This window comes from Chinchilla lanigera, unplaced genomic scaffold, assembly GCF_000276665.1.
Source record: "Chinchilla lanigera isolate Chin_1 unplaced genomic scaffold, ChiLan1.0 scaffold00014, whole genome shotgun sequence".
NCBI classification, from domain to species: domain Eukaryota; kingdom Metazoa; phylum Chordata; class Mammalia; order Rodentia; family Chinchillidae; genus Chinchilla; species Chinchilla lanigera.
The window spans coordinates 32091567-32112987 of record NW_004955415.1 but is presented as its reverse complement, the minus strand read 5'-3'; the positions used below and the strand labels follow the sequence as shown (position 1 = coordinate 32112987).

Below are 21421 nucleotides of genomic sequence, written 5' to 3'. Positions count from 1 at the left end.
GAGGAGGAGGCCGACGCCTGGCAGAGCAACCTAGCTCAGGCGCCTGGGGACAGCTGTCCTGTGGCCCAAGGAGGCAAGTGAACGAACAGCCCTGAGCTGTGCTCTAGGCGGGAAGAGAACCCCAGAGGAGGGCCAGTGTCACGGGCTGCCCACCCCTGCTGCGGCAGACACACCTGGGACCCCGTGCTCACCAGACACCGTGCACTTTTCTCCAGAAGCACCCCCACCCTGCAGCCCAGCTCCCCGCCCGCGTCGCGCCCACCTCCAATGGCCATGGTCATGATTCGCGTCTGATGGCAGATGCAGATGAGAAGATGGCATGAGGGGGGCGGGCGGGGAAAGAACTCAAACCATGAGGAGAGAGGAGAGAGAGGGAGCGCGAACGAACACAGAGCAGTGTGGAGATGGCCGCCCGCCCGCGCAGCACCCTGGCCGGAGGTCCCTGCCCGGCCCCTGCCCGCCCTCCGCCCGCCCTGCCCTGCCCTGCCCGCAGACAGTGCCGCCCGGCCTCCGCCTCTCCTGCCTTCACGTCGGGTCTAGCTGGGGCTTCTCCACCAGATTTTCCTTTTCTTCCCTTTGACAAAACATGTCATCAGTTTTAAAGAATAGAAGAAGAGACAGAGAGAGAGGTGAAGTGAGCCGGACCCAGAGCCGCCCTCGTCCCTGGAGCAGCCACCTGGGAAAGGAGCTGAGGAGGAGGGAGGGTGAGGGTGGGAGCGCGAAAAGAAAAGAGGAACGAGAGAAGCTGAACGCGAGACTGAGGGCAGGGGCCAGGGCCGGCCGCCCGCATCTTCAGAGGCCCAAGGGCCGGAATGGAGGTGAGGGGCAAGGCAAAAAAAGGGGATGGTGGTGGCGTCGCCTTGTGGTTACATTTAATTTTCTGGGTGTGTGTGGGGAACAACAAAACAACAAAAAATTGAAAAACAAAAAAAAAAAAAAAAAAAAAAAAAACGGAAAAAAAACAGCAATCAGGCATGAAGATGGCATGGCTGCGCCTCCCGCCCCCCACCCGCGCCAGCACCCCTGGCCTGGCACCCCACTCTGCTCTCCCTCCCGCCCCCCAGGGGGGCCTGGGCCAGGGGCCCCGGCTGGGAGCAGCGGGGAGCGGGCTTGTGGGGTGCTGGCTGGTGCAACTGAGGCCCGGAGGCTGTGGCTGCGGGGCTCAGCTCTGCTCCTGTCCGGGCGGGAGGCTCCGTGGTGCTCTGGGTGGGGGGGTACTGCTTCTCTTTCGCAGTGGAGAAGGTTTGGATGGGCCAGGGATGCTGGGCGTTGTGGTTTGGTTTCATCGTCCACTTACAAGGTGATGGAGGAGTCAAGGCGGCGCCGTCTGGGGCAGTGCTGGTGGATTTGGAATCAGGCATAGGAAGGGGCACAGGTCTGGCCACTGGAGGCGGCGGTGGTAGCAAAAATGACCCCGGGACTTTGCCCTGGCTGCTACCGTTGGGCTGCGAACAACATAAATAGAGTGACGCATGAAGGCACATCACACACAGACACACGCTCCCCTGCACGGCCGCGCCAGCTCGCTCCTGCGGGGTGAGGTGCGGGATGGGGTCTCCGCTCCAGGCTGCGGGTGGGTCATGGTGGAGGTGAGGCTGCGGTGTGGTTGTGAGTGTTCTGTTCTCTGTCTCTTTTGTGTGGGGGGAAGATCCTCTTTTGAAGTTGTGGGAAGGAGGGAGGGGGTGTCCAGCGGGTGATTTGTTTTGTCTTAAGGGAAATGTTTTAGGCATGAAAACGTGCCACCCAGCCATGTGTGCGACTGCGTTTTGTGCTCCCGAAGACCTCTTCTCTCGGCAGGAAAAATGAGCCCGCTAGCCCACCATCCCCCAGGCTCACTCGGGCCTCCCTCTGTGGCCTGCCTGGGGCTGGGTGGACGGCCAAGACTGTGGCCGCCAGCATTAGCCCGCGTCACGGCCTCGGGAGGACGCCAGCAGCCCGTGTCCTCAGTGCCGTGGACAGTGGGGTGCTGGCCTTTCCCTCTAAAGAGCAGCCAGCGAGGAAAATGCGTTGCTGTCAGCTCCAGCTTCTGTGAGGTTCTTCGAGAGCGCTTCCCTGGATGACGCCCTCCGAAGCCAGGGAAGCTGAGCCGCAGGACTCACTCCTTGTCCTCTGTGCCCCCTTTGGCCTCCAGCTTGGGCATCCTCCTCCAGGCCTGGGCCTTGCCTCGGGGGGTCTACCTTCCGCCACAGGCCACATGGGCACGCAGCCTCCCCTGCCTCTCGAGCCTCCGGCTGCTTTGGCAGTGCCCTTGAGGGCCCGGTGCAGGCCCAGCTCAGGGAGGCCTGCTCTCTGTGCTCTCCTCTCCTGCAGGGCCAAGCTCTGCTCCCCAGCCCGTCAGGCACAAGACGTGCTTCTCCTCTGTCAGGTGCAAGCACTGCAGAGCCACTGCTTGATCTCCCCAGCCAGACCCCCACTCTGTCCTCCCTCGTGTCGCCTGCACTATGACGATACTCCTGTCTCCCCTCTGCAACCGTGAGTTCATCCACTCGGTGCCCTTGGTGCCCAGCCCCAGGCCGGGAACCTCACTTACATGTCTCAGCCTCCAGCCATGCCATGGGTTCTCACCTGGGGGCGATGATGCCCCAGCCCTGCAAGGAGCGGCTGTCACGCCAGACGAGCCTGGGGATGGGACTGGCACCAAGTGGGTGGAGGCTGGAGAAGCACCTCAGGGTGCACACAGTGCACAGGGTGGCCTTGGGACAAAGGGCCAGCGACCCAAGGGTGAAACCCGCTGCCCCTGGGAAGCCCTGGCTTGCTCCAGAGAAGCTCTGTTCTACCCATTTCCCGACAGGGAGGGCTAAACGGTTTCTCCAATGTCACCCGGCTACACTGGCCAGCCTGGTATTCACAGCCACGTCTGTCAACACAGGATCCGAGACATTCTTCCCAGCAGCCCATCAATCCCCTTCCCTAAGTGCAAATGGGGGTTCTTGGCCTCTCAAACCTTCCCCAGCTCAGACAGCATGGTGGTATCTGACGGAACCCCCCACACCGCCCAGCCAGGTCTTCTTGGCCCGCGAGCGGCACCTGGGTGGGGTCTCCCACCACCCACCTTCTGCACACAGGGCCTCAGGCACTTCCGGGCCACACTGACTGGAGTTCCCAGAGCACACCCTGCAGCCTGCTCAGAGCATCTCTGTCCTGCTCCTCCCCGACACTGTGACCTCACTGGGGCAGGCGCCCTCCAGGCTCCACGGGACCAGCAGCAGTGTACAGCACTTGTGTCCCTCTGGACATGCGAATCATCTCACCTGTCCGGCTGCCCTGTGGTCACAGAACCCCACAGGCGACCCATGCAGTCTCATCCTTTTGCACCCTAGGTCCCCTGCTTGCTGCCCTTTGTCTGTAATGACCAGCACCTAAGCCTGACATGCTATGCCTCTGACAAAGGCCTGTGTCTACGTCCTGGGCCAGGGACGTTCTGTGCTAGGTGTCATTTTGGACAGGGACACCGGCGCAGGCAGCAGCAAGATCAGAGAGCATGGCTCCAGTTCTCCAAGCAGCACTGGCCTCCGCGCCCCCTATCTGGTTCCCATTGCATCCTTCCCCCAGGGCGGGAGACTGGGCAGAGACGGCTCAGCCTGTCACGTTCCCAGCGAGGCCGCCCAAGCTCACTCAGGCTTTCCAGGCAGCGCCTGCTGCCCCGGTGTGGCCTCAGCGCCCGTCTTCTGAGCCCGTCTGCCCCAGGAGTATCTGTACCACTAATCACACTGGATAGGGCTAATCCACCTTCAAGAACCAGGACTGACTTACAACATTCTGTATCTACAAGTAACTTTCAGCCAGGCTGGATGTTTCCGCTCTAGGTGGGGTACAGGTCAAGGTTTTAAGAATCGCAGGGTCTCCTGACTTCACATTCCCTTATAACCTAGTCAGCTGGCAGCTCAGAGAGCCCTGGAAGCTGCCCCAGCTCCTCTCTGTCTTACAGGCAGAGCGCCTGGCTGTCTCGGCCGGCATGTGGGCAAAGCTAGGCCAAAAGCGGCCGTCCCTCCTCCCGGCGGCCCACTCCTCCATCAGGCCACGGCGCTGCCCCCACCAGTGCACGTGGCTTCTGCTCTCTCACTCTACTGCCCCTAGCTAGCCGTCCCCTCTTTGCCCTCTGCACCTCTTCCCAGTGGTGCTCCACTTGGCCTTGGCCTTTACTGATGGGCTACTAGGGTGTCCAGACACCCTTCTGTAACTGCCTGCAGACTGTTTCTACCTATGTGTTTTCTTGCAAAGCTGCCCGTAACTCCAGATCCTCAGGAAGTTAGGAAGGTCCTCCCCGAGGCCCTGGGGCAGGGCCCAGGCACCTGTGTGGCAAGGCCTCCAGATGACTCGGGGGTCGGTCAGTCTGAGAACCCCCTCTAACAGTGGTGTACCAGGCCTCTGCTGTCCTCCGTGGCGTGAGCTGTCTCTAGCCCGGGAGGCTACAACAGGTCCCCTGCCGAGCCCACTCCTTGAGACGACACGCACAGAAGAGACCCAGAGGGGCAGCTCCCAGCCTGCCGCCTCTGCCAGGTCAGGTGCCTGTCTGTGTCCCTGTCTGCAGTGTTCTGCAGGACTACAGAAGCCAGTGGCTGCCCTCACTGGAGAGCCTTCCAAGAGGCAGAGTCCTCGCTGTCACTCTGTCCAGTCAGGGGAGAGGCTGGGGACCTACACAGGGGCCCTCTTCCTCAGGCCCTGCGCTTGCGTGGCTCTTTGGGCTAACTGGTTCTTACGTCCGACCCTCTTTGCCTCTGAAGGCCCCTGTGTCTGTGGGCAGCATTCCTGGCCTCTCCACTCCACATTCCTGACCCCAGGGCCAGGCACGGGCCAGTGGCTCCCCGTGGGTGCTGCCGCATCTCTGAAGAAAGCAGAGCAGCTGTTGGGGGAACAGGTCTGCTTTTGCCTACCCCTACACAACATGGGCAGAGCTGGTCCAGAGTGATGCACAAGGCCACCAGGGTGCTGAAGAGCTGCAGAGTTAGCAAGAGGACACAGGAGGAAAGCGCAAAGGGGGAGAGCAGGTGCAAGGGAGGAGGACCAGCTTCTGTGACGAACAGAGAGCCAGGAGGCTGAGGGCGGCCATCCCCAATCACACAGCCAACGCCCCTCCACGCAGAGCGCACGGTGGCGGTGCCTGCAGAGTGGAAAAGGGCAGCCAGCGTCCCCGGAGACCTGGTGTGGGCCTGCAGTGCGCCACTCCCAACCCCAGCCCTGGCGCAGCCCGCTGCCCGCACACTGCCACAGCCACACCACTTCCCACTGTGCTCTGACCCAGAGCGGTCAGCGGGGCCCAGGATGTCCACCTAAGAGCGTCTGTGGCCCACACGCTTGAGGGTAATTCCTTTGCTGGAGTCCCCGAGTTTCTGGTGACCTGTGACTGGGCCCTAGGGCCCACAGCAGAGACAGGTTCCACAGGGACCTGGCTGTCCCCCAAGCCAAAGGGTCCCGGGAACCCCATGTTAGGAGTCCTGCTAGCGGAGGTCTCCGAGACATGGCAGTATGGGAACCTCCTCTCTACACAGTGCTACCGCCTGGGACAGCCATGCTCCCAGGACACACTGACATCCATAGATATGTGTGCTCACCACAGATGGCCAGATACCTACTGGACGGAGCCCAGGGGAACTTCCCATACCCACAGTGCCCAGGACAGCCTCACACAGAGGACGAACAGCCCCGAACGTCATCAGAAAAGAGATGGCAAACTCTGGTCTAAATCCGCCAAACCCTTGCACCCCTAAGGTCTGAGTGGGATGTTCGGAGGTGGGGGCCAGACACGGGTTGGACGGATTCCAGGTTCACTCCTGCTGGGAAACTGACGCCCACGCTGGGCCCACCCTGACTCGGGGCCCTCACTCCGGGCCCAGAGCGGTGGAGATGTGCAGTGCGACTGGCCCCCGCTGCTCCAGCCCAGGTGGCTCCCGGCCTTGCCGCTCCCTGTGAGCCCTGAGGCAGACGGACAGATGCGGAGATGAGGCCTCGGTGGGGCTCCAAGGCCCTCCACACTCACCTGTCCAGTGGCCTGGCCCGAGCCGTCGGAGCACACAAACTGCACAAACTCCTTCAGCGAGTCCTGGCCGTGGTGGTGGTGGTAGCGGATGGTCGGGTGCGTGAAGTACGGGCTCGACTGCTGGATGATGGACGTGGAGGGGAAGTGCAGGGCAGAGGCCGTGGCCCGCGGGCTCCCTGTGCCAGGTGGGCAGGGAGAGAGAGAAGGTATCAGGGCTGAGGCTGAGACCGTGCAGGACAGAAGGGAGGGCTGCTATGGGGGCTGAGAGTCCCCGGGAAGAGGGACAATGAGCAGGAGCAGGGGGAGGCGGTGAGGCATTGCTCTGGGGCACAAAGAAAGCCCACTCACGGGAATCCAGAAGATTTTAATGCAATCTTTAAAAAACGGTAAGCCAGGCATGGTGGCTCATGCCTGTAATCCCAGCACTCGGGAGGCTGAGGCAGGAGGATTGTTGCAAGTTTGAGACCAGCCTGGGCTACAAAGTGAGCTCAAGGCCAGTCTGAACTGCAGAGTGAGGCCCTGTCTTAAAACAAACAAACAAACAAACAAATTTGCAGTAGGGCTTCAGGGCCAGCCACTTTATTTTCTGCAGCTTGGGGATGGAACACAGGGTCTCCCACATGCTAGGCAAGCGTTCTCACCACTGAGCACATTTTCACCCCTTTTAAAATTTCATTTTGAGACATAGTCTCACTCACTTGTCCAGACTGGGCTTGAACTCCTGCACTCAAGCAATCTTCCTACTTCAGCCTCCAGAATAGCCTGAGTTAAAGGGGTGTGCCATTATATCTAGCAGTCACTTGTGTTTCTGTTTTGTTGAGTTTTTGTTTGTTTCTTTGTTTGAGACAGGGTCTCACTGTGTAGTTTTAGGCAGGCCTTGAACTCACTATGCAGCCCAGGCTGGCCTTAAACCCACAGGGGTCCTCTTGCCTCAACCTCCTGAGTACTGGGATTCTAGGTGTATGCCACTCTGCCTGGCTGGTCTTTTGGATTTTTTTGTTTTTTTTTGTACTGAGAATCAAACTCAGGACCTTGCACTTGCCAGGCAGGCACTTATGCCACTGAGCTATATATCCCTGGCCCGGTCTCTTGTTCTTATGAATGAAATGTGACTAGAGCCAGGGCAGAGATTAGAGGGTGGCAGGGGAGGCAGGGAAGGTAGTCCTACAAGTGCAGGGTTGGATTCTGTCTTTGTTCTTTTTTTTTTTTTGGTCTTTTTGAGACAGAGTCTTGCTATGCAGTTCAGGCTGGCCTGGAGCTCACTTTGTAGCCCAGGCTGGCCTCGAACTTGCAAGGATCCTGCTGCCTCAGCCTCCCAAGTGCTAGGATTACAGGCGTGCGCCACCATGCCCGGCTGGATTCTGTCTTTGTATAAAATTGTTTAAAATGTTATTTGCTCATTTTTTTGCAATGGTTTTGGTTTTCTTTCTTTGTTTCTTTCGTTGTTTGTTTGTTTCTTTCTTTCTTTCTTTTTTTGAGACAGGTTCTTACTTTGTAGTCCAGGCTGGCCTTGGACTATGCAGTCTAGGCTGGCCTTGAACTTGTAGATATCCTCCTGTCTCAGCCTCTAGAGTGGTGGGATTACATGTGTGCCCCATGGCATCCGACATTAAAATATGACTCATCAGGTTGACTTAGCATGAGTGAGGCTTTGGGTACAATCCCCAGCATCAAAATAAAAAAAGAGAAGGAGAGAAAGAATAATGACTTATGTTGCCCACTGAGCTTTTGGCACCCCTGACACCCTGAGTCCAAGGTGAGCACCTCACCCTGCCCTGGCCCAGATCTGGGGAGGGAGGACGGGGCCCTGGCTCAGGCGCGGTGAGACTGCAGGCCACACCGGCACACACACTCGCATCTGCCCAGAGCCAGCCGGGGTGCATTCGGCTGCCACCACACAGCACATCCGCGCGCTCAGCCCCTCACCCTCGCACACGCGTCCTCGCACATGCAATCCCACCCTGGCGCAGGCCTCAGCTCTTCCCTGAGTCCTCCCTCGCCTGTTTCCAATCAGCTCGCCTTGCTCTCGATTTCATTAGGGGGCTGAGGAAACTTGGCTTTCTCTGGAGTTCATAAAACTGAGTCAAAGCAGAGCGGCCTGCGCCTCCCACAGCCGGCACAGGGCCTAGCTCCCCACCCCCACCCCGCAGCCACCACGCCCTGCCCCGGCTCCCTGCCGCTGGGTTCCAGCCTGGAGGCCCTGAGCAGGATGCCGGAGGTAAACTTCCCCGCCCTGTGTCCTATGGAAGAAAAGCCTGCACTAGAGGCGGAGGGGGGATGCAGACCGGCTAGAAGGGCAGGCTTCTGACCACCTGACCAGTGCCGGGCGGGGAGGAGATAGGGCGGGCAGGCTCCCACATCCTCCTGCCTGGCCCCACCCCTCGGGAAGGCCTAGGTGCTCCTTTCCACCTTCTCAGTGGAGATCTGGAGGGAGGCACCCTCCAGGCAGCTCCTTGGTCCCTAGCCGGGCAACTGAGCCTATCAGGTCCTGAGCAGTCTCCTTGTTCCCACCCTGACCCAGGCTCAGCCAGGTGGTCTGAGAGGAGAAGGAAGGAGGACAGAGACTCCCCCGACCCAACGGCCAGCCTGCAGGGGAAGGGGGCCTGCGCCTGAGGGCAGGTGAGGGAGCCTGGGTGGTGGTGAGCACAGGGCGTGCGCATGCACACAGATGCGCGCGCACACACACACAGACATGCACACTCGTCCTGCACGCACTAGCACAAGGGAGTGAGAGGCAAGTGGGAGGGCGCTCGGCAGCAGGGGAGCAGCCCAAGGCCTGGTTCTTTCCAACAGGCAGAGGCCCTGGCCTGCTCAGAGTTGCCTCCCTGCACCCGGCCAGCGGCCTCCCGCACTGCCCCCCTCTGGGCCCCCGGTTCTCACCTGGTCTGACTCCAGCAAGCACAGGCAGCGGGTGGTGAGTGAAAGCCATGCGCGGGGAGCTGCCCTGAGAGGAGAGGGCACTGCAGAAGTCCAGCTTTCCTGACTTCTTTAGAGAAGCCGGGCCTGGGGGGAGGAAGCAGCAACACGGGCAGGTTTAGGCAGGCTGGGGTGGCAGGGAGGGCGGGAAGCCAGCAGCTGTCCTTCTGTCCTCGAAGCCCCTACCCCTTCCCCAACCCCGCGCACTTCCGGCCCCTGTGCCTTAGCTAGGTGCCACAGTATGTGGGACTCTGAGCCCCTGGGTACTGGGCAGGGGCAAGCAAGGGGCTCTTCCTGCCCTGACAAGCAACTAAGGAAACAGTGGGGGATGCAGGACCAGTACCGCAGAAGGGTAAGGAGGAGCCCTAGGAAGCCAGCTTGAGCCAGGAGTGGCAGGCAGCGAGGGGCTGCAGGGACAGCCCGAGAGGCATGGGGGTCTCTGCCAAGGTGGCCTGGGGCCTGCCAGGCGCTCTGGTGGGAAGAAGCCCATACTCTCTTTCAGGATGGACAGCCCAGCCAGGGGCCCTCTGGAGGGAGACCACAGCCAACGGGACAGCAGGGACCGCGCTGGAGGGCCGAGTGGGCCCTGGGCCCAGAGCCAGCGGGAGTGACTTCCCTGGCCAGGGGGCTCAAGGCTGGGCTCTGCTTGATCCTGGTGTCAGACGCAGAGGTAGCACTCAGCAGGAGATGGGCATAGAAGAGGCCCTACTTGAACTCTGCCTCGTGGGCTTGGGGCTACCAGCCACTGCCACTGCTGCCCAGTGGGCACAGCATCCAAAGGACACCAGACAGTGCAGGGATCCGGGTGACAGATTCCCCCAGGGAGCCTTAAAGCTGTACCCAGGCTGGGAGGGGCGCGGAAGTGGAGGCCAACCTCTGACGCTGCTGTCCCACGCACAGGAGTTTGGGTGGGACTGGAGGGGCTGCACAGGAAGGAGAACAAGAGCGTCTCCACGGCAGAGGGAGAGGCGGGGGAAGGGCGCACTCCCGCCGCCAGCAGAGGTGTTATCTGGCAGCAGCTGCGTGCCACCTGATAGCTGGCATGGTGGGGAGGGGGAGCGCCCCACCAGCTGTGCACAGCTGTCCCTGCTGCTGCACAGTGCCTCTCCAGCTGTTCCCTGTCCTGCAGCTGGGCTGCTTAATTGGCGATTTGTCGCAGCCCAGGGAAAGGACGACAAGGTGGGGGAGTGCAGGAGGGTGTTGAGGGTGCCGAGCATGGCATGGCGGGACGCAGGGAGAAGCAGAAACAACAGGCACAAGAGCAGACAGCTGAGAAGGAAGAACCCGGAACTGTGAACAGCAGGCTCCTTGGAAGGAGGTTTGTGCAGAGGCCTGAGGCCTCCTCCAGGAGCCAGTGGCACCCCAGCAGCAGCCCTTGCAGGGAGGGGCACCTGGCTGAGGCCCTGGCTGGGACCAGGACTGCAGAGGCATCTCCCAGGCCTTCTCAGCACTCTCTCTACCCGCCCAAGGCTCCTGCAGGGCCCTTCCCACCGAGGTGCCTCCAGGGTCTGCAGCCGTGAGCCCTAGCCTACCAGGCAAGGCCAAGGTACCATCAGGGCAGAGCTGGAGCCAGAGAATGACACCCTGTGCACACCCACATGGGCAGCTCTGTACCCTCAGATCTGCACACCGTAAGGAAGCACAGGCTGTGCCTCTACTGTGTCGGCCAGGGGCCCCTCCCTACAGGTAGCCACCTCGCACTCGTGCACACACGCACATGCATACGCGGGCACACACACTCTCTTCTTCAAGGGCTCTCGAGTGGGCCCATCCCCTTGGTCAGCAATGGGTGGACTCAGCAGGAAGGGGCTGCTCAGAGGAGCCTGGAAGGTCTGAGTTGCCTTCCTCCGGATCCTCAGAACCTCTGCCCTTTGCTAGCTCCCTCACCTGGTCTGAAAACAGCTCCGCCCATCTCGCGCTGGGCTCTGAGCTTCCCTGCAAACCCGCACCCTTGAAGGCGGCTGTTTTCAGCCAGCAGAGTGCTGCTCCCTATGTAGTGCTCTGCAGTGTCGGAGGCATTTCTGGTGCTCCAAATAAGGGTTGGGTGTCTGGTACTGGCATTTGTAGGTGATGCACCTCACAGAGCACAGGGCTGTCCCCGCCAGAGAATGGCAAGGCCTCCAATGCCATGGTGCCCAGGCGGGACCGAAGGAAACTGCTCTAAACCACCAGGACCCCGGGGCACAAGAAAAGGAGGCTGAGGCAGCGTGCAGAAGAGGCCACAATGGATGGACGCCGCTCCCCCGTGGGCCCCCTGTGCCCGCCTGTCCCCTCCTTCAGCCTGGGGGGCCTCCTCAGCAGGGAGAGGCCCCAAGGAGCACATACCTGCATCCACATCATTGGGCCACCCGCTGGACTGGCTGCTGCCAGCTGCTGGGGAACGGCCCGTGCCAGGATAGAACACATCGTCGACAGGGCTCTCCATCTCACTGTCATCGATGGACTTGGGGCGCTTGGTGGTGCTGGGGAAGGAGGAGAGGGTCAGGCGGGCTGAGGCCCAGGCTGAGAAGCTGCACATACATGGACAGCCCTCTGTGGAGAGCAGGTGGGAGCCACTAGACGCCAACTCCAAGACCCCGGTGCCCCTCGGACCCCAACTGTCTGCTCTGCCTCAAGGTCCCTGTGGTCCATGGAGGGGCTGTCCAGAAGGAGGCAAAACCCTCTCCAGCTTCCTCAGACAAACCCCACGAACTCCTATCAGCCACAAAGCTCAGTCATCAAAACACACTGTTGTAGGGAGGGGTAGGTGTGGCCGTGCATGCCTGTAATCCCAGCTACTCAGGAGGCTGAGGCAGGAGGATCACAAACTGCAAGAACAGTCTGGGCAAATTTGCAAGATCCTGCTTAAAAATAAAATAAAAATAAGTCTGGGATATAGCTCAGGATTAGTGTGTTTGCCTAGCATTCAAAAGACCCTGAGTTCAGTCTCCAGCACCACAATAAAAAAAAGAGAGAGAGGGAACAAACAAACAAAAAGCAAAAACAAAAAAAAAGAGAGAGAGGGGCTGGGGATTTAGCTCAGCGGCAAAGCGCCTGCCTGGCAAGCGCAAGGTCGTGAGTTCGGTTCCCGGTACTGGAGAAAAACCAAAAAAAAAAAAAAAGAGAGAGAGAGAATATTTTAATGTAGGACTTAAAAAAAAACAAAAGGAGCCAGGCATGGTAGCATACACCTATAATCCCAGCAGCACTTGGGAGGCTGAGGCAGAAAGATTACTATGAGTTTGAAGCCAGCCTGGGCTACATAGTAGGACCCTGTCTCAAAAAACAAAATAAAAAATAAAAAAATAAAAATACAATATGAATTCAAAAAGCCTCACAATGAACAAAAATATCTCTCTCTTTTTTTTTAAATGTCTTTATGAGACAGGGTCTCACTATGCATTTCAGGCTGGCCTTGAGCTCACTTTGTATTCCCAGGCTGGTCTCGAACTCACATCGATTCTCCTGCCTCAGCCTCCCGAGTGCTGGGACTACAGGTGTGAGCCACTACGCCTGGCTTATACCTCAATTTTAAAAAAAGGCCAGGACTCAACCCTCTGCTGCAGGACTAGCCTTCTCCCTGGGCCGCCTATCTCCAGCTCCCAGTCCCTTCTCACCGTGGCACAGACGCTGCTGCTGGAGGGAGCTTTCCAGAACACCTATGCCCAGCACACCCTGCTTCAAACACTTTTGAGGTCCCCACCGACATGTCCCAGAACTCCCAGCGGAGGCCTTTGTGAGTGGCCCCACTATCCGGTTCTCAGCATGAAGGAGGCTGCCTGGAACACCCAACCCAGGCCTGTGCCAGTCCCCATGTCTTGGGGCTCAAACACCACCTCCCCAAGAGGGGCTTTGGAACCCCAGTTCTAGGCATAGCCGTTGCATGTGGGTTTGAGTCCCCCAGGTCAAGTGCTATGAGACGGCACAAAGCAGGAAGCTGGGGGTGGGTGCTGAACGGGTTGGGCTATGACGAGTGGCAGGCAGACGGGAGGCACGGGGCTCACCTGGTGGAAGGAGGGGAGGTGATGGACCGCCGCCCCAGGGTCACCTGGTTTATGTTGTAGTAGCTGGGACTCTCCAGGTCCGCCAGTGAGAAGTTGGGCCCTGATGCTGTCGCAACAGGGGCTGGGAAGAAGAAAGGCTGATGAAGTCCGGAAGGGGCTGAAGGCGCCCAGGGCCCACGCGGCAGCTGCAAGCAGCTCCCCAGGAGCCAGAAGAGATGTCTGGGGGCGGGAAGTTGGATGGTCTGGGCCACCGAGGGTCACGTGACTCCTTTTCCCACCAGAGCATCGGAGACAGAGATGGGGCTCTCTGGGTAGCTCTGCCCCAGCACCTGGGTCCTGGAAGCCTCTCCACCCCGTTCCCTGCTCCAAGGCCTCATCAGCACGGCCGGGAGGTCCGAGTCCCCCGCCCTCACCCGAGTCCCAGCCCCCAGCCCAGAAGAAAGAACTCACTCTGCGATACTCTCACCAGCTCCGTCACATTCCAGACCCCGGAAGTCACAAAACAGTCCTGGAAACTGAGGTGCCCTAGAAAGGAAAAAGGGATCATGAGAGAGGCCAGGCTGAGGGCCTTCTGTCCCCATGCGCTCCTCTGCTTTGGGGCAGAGGGTCTAGGAGCAGGCAGAATGGGGTGGGGGAGGGGGGCACTGACCGTTGGGCAGTGGTTTGATGTCCGCATCTCCTTGCTGGTTTGAACTATCTGATTGTCCGGATTCTGCAGGAGACAAAAACAGGACAAGGGTCAGGAGTGAAGCACAGCACCAGCGCTGGCCAAGCAACCGCCCCTTGGCCCTGTGCAGAAAGCCGGGTGCCCCGGTCTGCAGACCCTCACTCAGCCCCTTCCCAACCAGAGCCAGCCAGGGCGACCGGAACAGCTGCAGGACAACCTGCACGCCCATGCGGATTTCAGCCTGTGCACTGCGGGGCGCTTGAATGTATGCCCGGTCTCCACCCACGAGATGCCAGTGGCACCCCAGCTGTGACAGCCCAATCCCCTCAAGGCACCGCCACCGGCCTGAGTAACAGGCACCTGAGGGTGAGCAGCACTGGCCAAGAGGCAGAAGCAAGGAGAGCGCTCGGGAGAGAGCCCGGCGACCACGCTGTCCACAGCTGCGTGGACCCAGGCGTCCTCCTCCCCACCCGGCTAAGCCCCCAGAGGGGCGTCCCTGTCCCTAACTCACTTAAAGCCATGCCATGGGCCTGCGCCTCCCTCACCTCACCTATCCGCCAGCAGGCAGTGCCTGGCAACCAGGAGGGGGGTGTGCCCTGCCGCCACCCGCCCTGTGCCAGCCTGTCTGGGCTGTCTCATGCCCCGGTGCCACAGCTGCTCGGAAGGAGCCCCAGACAAGGGCCCATTGTGCGGTGGGAGTTCGAGAAAGCTGGGGGCAGGGAGGAGTGTGTGTGTGTGTGTGTGTGTGTGTGTGTGTGTGTGTGTGAATATTTTGCTGAGCTTGGGAAAGCCCCCCACCCCCACCCCGGGTCCTCAGAGCTCTGTGCCAGGGGCACGGTGGGGACCTCCAGAATGCCTGCCCAGGCACGACAGCTGGTAGGGGGGCGGGGCGGGCTGTGCGGCAGGGGAGGCGGGCGCTCGGTACAGAAGCGGCTGCCTGAAGGGTAGGGAAGTGGCATCTGAGCACTATGCCTTGGTGTGGGCCAGGGCCTGGCCCAGTCTCGGGAGGCCCTGGGAAGCCTGGACTCTGGCATCTCCCTAAAGCCCCCCACCCCAGGGAAGGATGGACGCGGGGCGGGTGGGCACCACAGCAGCCCAGCCCGCACCGACCGCTCTCAGAGCGAAGGTCCTGCCACACACATCTGGGGCTTGCAGTCCTGGCCAACACCTGGCTGCCTGCCTCCACCTACCGGGTAGAAAAGGGTAAAGGTTTGGGGCCCATCTTTTACCTTGTTCAAATTGTCACATTCCAGAAAAAAAAAAAAAACAATATATCTTGTAACAAATCAAGAAAACAGAGGCTTATCCCAAAAGCTCTCCTGAGCCTGTGGTTTAGTGTACCCTTCCATACCTCCCACTGGGGACTGGGAAGTCAGTCAGTGCCACCCAGAGCCATCTCCTTGCTGATGGCGTTTCCTGCTGTGGAGGGAGCCCCGGGACACCCCCACCTCTTCTTCCTCCTCCTCGAGGGGTCCTGGCAGGGCTGCACAAGGCAGGGCTTGGGCCCTCCTCAGGCCCCACATCAGCAGCCCCGTCACATCCCACACCTTTTTCCTGTCTCTGTGTGTATCAGATCCAGCGGCAGGCAGCCCATCAAGCCTCTGCAGACCCTGGCAAAGACGCCCAGCTCAGGGTCTCTGCCACAGACCTCACCCACCTAGGACCAGCTCAGCCCCCACGGAGCCCTGACCCCCTCGGGCTGCTCCGTGGAGTGAGCCGGGGGCTCCCTGCCCCCGCAGAAGGCCGAGTGGAAAGGGACAGCTGCGTGCGCGTGCGTGTCTGTGGGTGCACACGCGTACACCAGCGGAGGGACAGCATGAGGAGAAAGAACCCGACAAAGAGATGGAGGTGGGCCAGCGACGGAGGCAGAGACAAATGGTCTCCAGGAGAGCACGACAGACAGGAAATCCTTCTACACCAGTCCTCGGCCTGGAAGGGTGCTGCTGTTATTACCATCAGCTCCAAGGAACGCAACACCCAAGGGCTGCGCAGGCCAGGCCCGCCACGCGCCTCCAGGCGCTGCTCCGGGCACTGCTGGCAGCCATCTTAGCCCTTGGCAGCCATCTTACGGCTGGCGGCCCCGCCAGCGTCCCCACAGTGCGCTCCGCTCGCTTCAGGACAAAAGGCAGAGACGCCGAAAGCTGGGCCCAGGCGGGGGCAGAGGGGCCAGCCCTGTGGTCTGGACAGCTGGCCAGGGCCGACTGATCTGCCCGAGCCACAACCCTCACCCTCTGGCCACGCAGCGGAGGGGACAGGGAGGGCAGGGATGAGGGCCTAGGGATCCCACATCTCTGCTCATAGGCAGCTCAAGCCCTCGCAAGCCATGGCCAGGCCCTGGGGTGCTACCAGGTCAGCAAGTGTGGATCCTTGCCCAACAGGGCTCTGGTGCTTTGGGGCAATCTGGGCCCTGAACACCTTGTCACTCAGGGATTTGTCCTGGAGCGGTGAGGGAAGGGACACCCTGCCCTCCTACAGCACGGCTGCTGGGCTGGCTTCCTCCACAGTGGGTGCTCTAGGCGGCCTGGAGGACCCAGGGTGCCACACTGTGGAGTGTCCTTGTCCGGGCTCCCGGGTGACGGGTGATGGCACAACCCTGGGATTCTGGACAAAGAGGAGGGAGGCCCCTTTGTGACACCCTCCCCGGGCCCCGCCTCATGGCGGCTGGCTTTTATCTGGCAGAATGGGGCTTATCAGAGCCACCAGCTGAACAAACACACAAATCCACGGTTAGTGAGAAAAAACACTCTGCCTGAACTCTTTATCTCCTGTTCGCAGGCCCTGTGCACTGCCCACTGCCAATAGCCAGGCGCAGACCCGCGGTGGCCAGCAGCGGGAGCTCCGTGCTGTGCGCACGGCAGCGGTGGAGGCCTGGCTCGGAGGCCTTGCGGCCGTCTCCACGCTCCAGGTCTCTGCCGCCCCCTTCCCTCCTTGCCGCTGGCCAGGGCAGCCATCCCTTGGCAGTCCCCGCTGGGTGGGTGTGCATGAGTGAGTCCCTGCCTACACGCAGCCTCCCTCCCTGTCTGCTTTCTCACCCGGACAATGGGCCAGCTGGTGGCGGGTGGGCCAGCAGAGGGGCAGGGACAGTGCTGGCTGGCACAAAGCGGGCAGGTGCTAGCTCTACATCTCTTGTCCACTCCTGCCCAGCCCATAGCCAGGGCAGTCTCTGCTTCCCCTAGCAGCCACTATGCCTTCTCTCCAGCCCTGCTGCCAGAGCAGTGCGGGCCCCAGAGGTCACCCCAGTTCAGGGCCACCAACCCTGGCCCCTCCCTACAGCCGCTCCTTTTGGAGACCAGGGCTCCAGCCACTTCCTGCAGAGAGGAGATGGGACAGAGGTGCCCACCTCCTGCCTCGGCCCAAGAAAACTCCACGGTTCCCTCAGCCAAGTGCTGAGGACCAGAGTGCTTTTCTCGCATAAACTGCTCCCACTCGGCCCACCAGACACAGCCCACCAAGGACCGAGCCCGCTCCTCATGTCTGACAGATGCCTGGACCTGGGCGGCAGGCGTCTGGGTCCTTACCCCAGGCCAGGTTTGGGGAAGGAGTGTGCTCTGGGGGCCTTGGCGCGTCCTGAGGTTGTTGGGGTCAGGCTGGCTGCCTCGTAAGCATGCGGCTCTGCTGTCCCCCGGAAGCCGCTGCTCCTGCCATCCATACCTCCAAGGTGTGGCCGCCCCGTCTGTGATTCTAGCTACACTGCAGGCTTCCGGAGGGAGGGCTAAGACGGGGCAGGGGATCAATCTGGACTCCGAAGAACAGGCCTCTGAGGTAGGACTGGGGTCTAGGTTCCTGGTCTGCTCCCCATCCCCTGCCTCTCCTCTGCACGACGGCTCATGCACCACAGGCAGCACCTGGCACTGCCCATACTGGAGTCAGGAGCAGTTGACAACGGGCAGGGCGGACTGCTTCCCCCCTCAGGCCCTTCACGCCCCTGGAACAGCCATGAAATCCACCCAAGGCTGTCCTTCCCACCCCCATGCCCCACCACGTGCTCCACTTTCCCAGCACCCCCCCCACACTTCCTTTACCCAGCTCTTAGCCTGTCCCTCTGGACTCCCGGCTCTGGCCTCCCCTCCTGTCCTTCCTTTTCCTTCACTTTGCCCACCCCCTCCTCCCCAGGCGAGCCCGCCCATTGCATGCACGTGTGCGTGTGCACGTTCAGGGGAGTCTCTGGGCGCCAGGAGGAGCTAGGCGCTGCCCATGTACCCCAGCTGATCATGTGTTTCTAATACATGCGTTTCCCAGCCAAAGATGGGGCTGTGTGTACGGCTCCCACTAGGTGAGGGGGACTGCAGCCACCAGTCTCCTTGGTTCCCACACATAGCCGACACTCTCCGTGGAGGGCTGCATGGAGCTTGCTGGCCAGGGGCCCCAGGGACCTCACCCAGTGAATGCTTCGGGGGCCAACAGAGGTGCAGGGATCTGGCTTGGCTGTACCACAGATCACAGCCAGCACACGGATGCCCTCAGTGTACCTGCACCGTTGGAGATGCCACCAGCCCCTTGTCCGTGTCAGGAAAGGGTGGAGTAAGGCAGCGACCCAGAGCCACCAGAGGAGTCCTTCGCTCTACCAGACTGCTGGCCTCCGAGGCCAGGGAGGAGCAGTGGGGGTGTGGGGTGCAGTGCCGCGGCCCATCCCCGCCCTCCCCAGCATTACACCCCTCTGCTCACCTGCCCCCCATCCCATGATCTGGTGCGTCCAGGGCACGGGAAACCCAATCTCGAGGGGAGCCAGAGGCCCGGCCTGCAGCCATCAGAGCAGGAGAATGTCACCATTGTGCCTCCTGAAACCCAAGTCCAAGAATCCGAGACACCCTGAGGAGGGGGACTCAGATGGGGGGCTGGGGTGGGTCACCGAGGGGTTCTCCCTGTCTCAGCAGACAGGACACTTGGGGGACCAAGGAAGTCCTTGAGAATGCAGGGCAGCCAGAGGGCAGAGCAAGGCGGGGCCAGGCCAGCCGGGGGGCTTCCAGGATCCTCCTCTCCTCCCGGTGTCCCCCGCAGCCATGTGGGCCGGAGTGCCAGGCCCGCTCACCTATCTTGGAGGTAGTGACTTCCCCTCCTCTGTCATGCCTAGGCTCAGTCCGGAAGCAGCAGCCTGCCCAGGATCGCAACCCTGAAGCTGTAGGCGGGGTGGGCACAGGGGGACATGGCACCCCTCTACCACCCTGCCCTCTCTCTCTTCCTCACTCTACCTCTGCTCATGGGTCCAAAGGGGCTCAGCTTTGACTGGAGTCACCCGCTTGGAGCAGGTGGAGAAAGGACCTAGCAGAGGGGATGAGTGACAGCAAGGGGAAGAAACTGAGTCACACCCACAGGACACATCTGGTCTCTCAGCTCCTGCGGCCTGTGGAACCCCAGACAGTGGCAGAGGCAGGCCAGCCTCTGGATGGGCCATGCCGGCCTCCGAACCTGGCTTGGAGACAGCCCCTTCTTGCCAGGCCCTGGGGTGCCCGGAGAAGGACCAGGCCTGGCTCCTGCAGGACACTGTAACAGCGAGGCAGCAGAGAGCCACTGGGCTTCGTCTAAAAGCCTCACGCTGCAGCCGCGTCGCAGCGGGGAAGGCCTGTCCCTCACAGCCTTGGCTCACCGCTCCTCCATGGGGCAGAGGTGGACCCCAGGACCAAGGAGGGCCACAGTGCAGGGCACCTGGAAGGGTGCAAGAGAAACAGCCTAGGCCACCTGCCCATCAGTCACAACTCCATGCCAGGCCACAGCAGCACCAGGAGAGCAATACGGCCTGCGCACGGGCCTTGTGCAGACCCCATGCCTCGGACACCAGGTCCTGCAAGCGTCACACACACAGGGCTTGCTCCATGGCAGTGCCGTCCTGGAATTTTCAGAGGTGCCGGGGCAAGGAATTCCCATCAGAGAGGGAGGGAGGGGATGCAGCCACTACCCGCAGAGCAAAGAGAAGAGCCTCGGGGAGCTGCAGAGGCGGAGCTCTGGGCCACGCCCGCCTGCACCTGCCCTTGGAACCTGCCTTGCTAACCGGGAGGCCCCATGTGGAACCTGTATCCACTGCAGGGCACAGTGAGGCACCCCACTGTGTCAGAGTCCCCAGCAGGGGGGGTGGCCTCCCCTGCCACAGACAGGGTGAAGGGCACAGTTAGGCAGAGGCCAGGGACAGGGATATGGGAAGCAGATGGCAACAGTGATCCAGGTGCCCTAATGATACCCATGCTCCAGACCCTGGACTCATGCAGGACTCATGGCTCCTGGGTGAGCACGGAGAAGCGTGAGCCATAGGGTGCTCGTTCAGGCCTGGCTCAGGGCAGGCCGCCCTCCCTGCACCAACGCCTGCCGACGCCCTGCCGAACCTCCTCCTCCTCTCAGCTCTGCCCAGCTGGGAGCAGGGCCCACAGCTGGCCCGGCCCCTGGCCGGCAGGAGCTCTTGCTCTTTGTGACATGGTCAGCAGGCCCAGGAGTGTAGCTTTCAGCCCCAGAGACCACGCATAGCTGGGGAGCAGCGGGGGCTCTCTCTGCACACAGAAGGCAGAGCCAGGACAGACGCCGCAGGTAGGCAGGTGCCTTCCGACATGGGGGCAGCGGCTGCCATCTCGCATGGCCCCCGGAGCAGCACCAGACTGGGGAAGAGGGGCTCACGGATGAGAAAGACCAAAAGGGAAGGGAGAAGACAGCGCCCGGCTCGCCCAGGATTCTGAGGGCCCATCCAGCATTACCCAGCCCGCGGACACAGGGCTGAGGATGCAAGGAGGACGGGCGCTGGGCCTCAGGCAGCAGGCGCCTCTCCTGGCAGGGCTGGCTATGCCACGACTCAGCCAGCAGCCGGAGCCAGCACTTCCCACAGGCCTTGGGGCCGGGAGTCATATGACAGTAGGGTTCAGGCAGGTGGTCCCCTGACTTTGAGGCCTCTGGGCCCTCTCCAACCTGATGGGTGGAAACTGGCAATCAGGAAAAGCCAGGGCCCCGGCAGAGCGGGTACCCCGGCAGGGGGCTCATAGGGTCGCTCCCCTCCCCCACCCTCTCTCTATTTCCAGTGCTGCCCTTTCTGGCCCTTTGAGCTGCCCAGGCCAGGCCAGGCCAGGCCAGCCAGACATCCGCCCCCACCCCCAGCTGCTCTTAGGGCTATTAATAGTGTTCCCCCCTTCCCAGGGCTGGGTATCACCCTCCTCTCAGCCCCCAAATATATTTGTCCTTGGTCTAATTATTCATGGAGGGACAGAGCACTCTGGGCCCTGATGCCAGCCCAGGATGAGACAGGAAGGCAGAGGCTCTGGAGGCACTTGGGGGGCTGCCGGGGACAAGCAGGAGCCGGGGTGTGGGGAAAGCAGCAAAGCCCCAAGCACCAGAGTAAAAAGACAGTAACACTGAAAGAGGCCGTGGAAGAGCGAAGAGCCGGCCAAAGCAGAGCAGTTGAGAGAGAGGAGACTGGGCACAGAGAATCAGAGAGGCCCAAGGCTCCTGGCGGGAAGGGGTGGGCAAAGAGAAAGGAGGTAGAGGAGAGGAAGGCATACAGGACGGGTGAAAACTTGCCGAAAGACACACAGGGGAGCCGGGGGTGGTGGCGTATACCTACAATCCCAGTACTCAGGAGGCTGAGGTAGGAGGATTTCCCTGAATCTGAGGCCAGCATGGGCTACACAGTGGGTTCAGGCCTCGCCTGAAATATGCAGCAAGACCCTGTCTCAAAACACACACACACACACACACACACACACACACACACACACACACTCCTGGGAGCGGCTTTATGGGCGCTGCCAGCATCTGTCTGGTGGATTGGTGGATGCTGGGCAGGGGGAGGAGCTGGGGAGACCCCAAAGGAAAAGAGGGGAGGAAGGCGTGACTGGCTGAGAGCTGGAAGAAGGGAGTCCCCGCAAAGGGAAGAGTCCCCTCAGCCCTGCCAGGAAGGTCCCCCAG

General features: G+C 61.1%; 1 protein-coding gene across 1 annotated transcript in view; it reads right to left on the bottom strand.

Annotated features, from left to right (window-relative positions):
* Nfix (nuclear factor I/X (CCAAT-binding transcription factor)) overlaps positions 1 to 21421 on the bottom strand; it is a gene marked incomplete in the record, with an annotated part of 65686 nt that overhangs the window by 8624 nt on the left and 35641 nt on the right. The window contains 7 exon segments of the mRNA XM_005381046.2: positions 1298 to 1445; positions 5978 to 6153; positions 8858 to 8980; positions 11219 to 11355; positions 12877 to 12997; positions 13327 to 13401; positions 13526 to 13588. Coding sequence (XP_005381103.1) covers positions 1298 to 1445; positions 5978 to 6153; positions 8858 to 8980; positions 11219 to 11355; positions 12877 to 12997; positions 13327 to 13401; positions 13526 to 13588 — 843 coding nt within the window.